The sequence below is a fragment of the Petaurus breviceps genome, unplaced genomic scaffold, assembly GCF_028583685.1.
Source record: "Petaurus breviceps papuanus isolate PSGF00001 unplaced genomic scaffold, PetGlider_PUasm1.0 186, whole genome shotgun sequence".
Lineage (NCBI taxonomy): Eukaryota > Metazoa > Chordata > Mammalia > Diprotodontia > Petauridae > Petaurus > Petaurus breviceps.
In genome coordinates this window covers 34,354,661-34,356,956 of record NW_027185798.1, presented here as the reverse complement: position 1 = coordinate 34,356,956, position 2,296 = coordinate 34,354,661, and the positions used below count along the sequence as shown (strand labels likewise).

The 2,296-nt window shown below is 42.6% G+C and overlaps 1 protein-coding gene across 1 annotated transcript; it reads left to right on the top strand.

Annotated features, from left to right (window-relative positions):
• Positions 1-797: 797 nt before the first annotated feature.
• On the top strand, positions 798-1,772 carry LOC138162142 (olfactory receptor 5V1-like). Its single transcript, XM_069089218.1, has one exon. The coding sequence runs from the start codon at positions 798-800 to the stop codon at positions 1,770-1,772; it is 975 nt and encodes a 324-aa protein (XP_068945319.1).
• Positions 1,773-2,296: the final 524 nt, after the last annotated feature.

The window sequence follows — 2,296 nt, the reverse complement described above, 5'->3', positions numbered from 1 at the left end:
GCTTCCCTCTCCTACTTTCTGCTCTTGTGACTGCTCCACCCCAGTCACCCTTCCTCAGTCTTGTGCCTCCCTTCCCCCATCACCTTCAGTGGTTGCCATAGTTCCCCCTATGAAAATGAGTTTTGAAGAGACTGGAGATCTTTTAGCTTTGAGAAGAGATTTATGGGAGATGTGATGATGTAATGGCAAATGTTCTGTTGGCTGTAGCTCCACATGCCCCCATAATGCCAACCAGATATTCATGTCACCTTGCAGCCCCATGTAGGGGGCTCTGGGAGGATGTGACCTGCCTAAGGCAGCCAGGTTGCTTAGTGGGTATAGTATTGGCCTAGACCTCAAATTTGACCTCAGATACTTTACTAGCTCTGTGACCTTAGGGTCACAGAAAGGGGTCAAGAAAGAAAGCAATAATGATTGGACTGTCTTTTTTTGTATTTGTATCCCCAGTGCTTAGCACAATACTTGTCACATAGTGGGCATTTAATAAATATTTATTAAATGACTGAATGTCATACCAATAGAGCCTTTGAATAAACTAGCAGTCAGTCAATCACTGAGCTCAGTACAGAGGGACCAGTGAAGCAGTCTAATAAGAGAACTCCAAATTCATGAAGTGAGAATTCCAGTCAAACCAAGATTCCTCCCTTGGGTGGCTGTCCTCATATGAGTATATATTTGTCCATCTTTGTCCTTCCTGGGCTTTCTCTGTCCTGTGTGTAGTGAAGTAGGGTAAGGTAAAGGAAGGGGTTAACTCTCTCCTCCCCCAAACAATGACATCTTCTATTTTCATTTTAGCTATGAAGAATATTAAGGAAAGGGAAAACCAAACAATTGTCACTGAATTCATCTTCCTGGGGTTCTCCAACCACCCAGAACTGCAGGGATTGTTCTTCCTGATATTCTTGGTTGTATACCTGGTAACTCTCCTGGGGAACCTTCTCATGTTAACAGCCATCAGAATCAACGCTGTTCTTCATACTCCTATGTATTATTTCCTCAGCAACCTGTCCTTCCTGGACATCTGCTATTCCTCTACCACTGTCCCTATCATTCTGGTGAATTTCTTCCAGGAGAAGAAGACCATTACCTATGAAGGCTGCCTGTCTCAGGTCTTCTTTCTTGTTACTTTTGCAGGCTCTGAGTGTGTCCTGTTGGCTGCTATGGCTTATGACAGATTTATAGCCATTTGCCATCCATTACGATATCCAGTTCTCATGAGCAACAGGATTTGTGCCTACTTGGCAGCTGGGTCCTGGTTGTGTGGGTTAGTGAATTCTCTGACACATATAGGGCTCACAGCAACTCTTATTTTGTGTGGTCCTAACCAGATCAGCCATTTTCTCTGTGACATCCCCCTGCTCCTGAAGCTCTCTTGCTCAGACACTTCAGCCAATGAGGTTGCTCTCTATGTGTCCAGTGCCACGATTGGTCTGAGCCCCTGTGTGTTCACTGCTGTGTCCTACATGCTCATTATCTCTGCCATCTTGAAAATCCAGTCTGCTCAAGGGCGGAAAAAAGCCTTCTCCACCTGCGCCTCTCACCTCACTGTGGTGGTCCTCTACTATGGAACCATAAACTTCAACTATGATCAGCCCAGCTCAGGCTACTCCCTAGATGTGGTCATCCTGGTCTCTGTCCTTTTCTGTATTGTCACCCCCATGTTAAATCCCATCATCTACAGCCTGAGAAACAAGGAAGTCAAAGCTGCCTTGAGAAAACTATGTGAAGGGTATATTTTACCCAATGATTCCAGTGTTCAAATCAGTTCCTAACCTGGAGTCTATTAATTTGTTCTAAAAAATATCTATTACCTTTTCAATATAATTGGTTTTCTTTGTAATCCTATGCATTTCATGCATTTAAAAACTTTATTCTCCATTTTCACATTGTCCTTTATATTCTCTCCATTTTCCATTTTTATCTTCAGTCTTTACCTATCTACTGGCTGCTTCTTACTGCCTACAAATATACCTAATTTCTCTTCACGGGCAAAAAACTATAACCCCATGATTATCACCTCATACCCCTCCTCCTTTTTGGCTATTCTGCTTTAAAATATCATCTAAAATCAGTGCCTCTATTACCTTTCCATCTGTAAATTCTCTATAATCTGCCTTCTGACCTCATCATTCAGCTGAAATTGCTCTCTAAAGTTATCTGTGATCCCCTAATTGCTGAACCTAATAGACTTTTCTCAGTCCTCACTTGTAGACTTTGCTACTATTGGTCAACCTCTTATCCTCTATACTTTCTTTTTTTCTAGGTCTTCCTGATACTACCCTCTCCTAGTACCTCT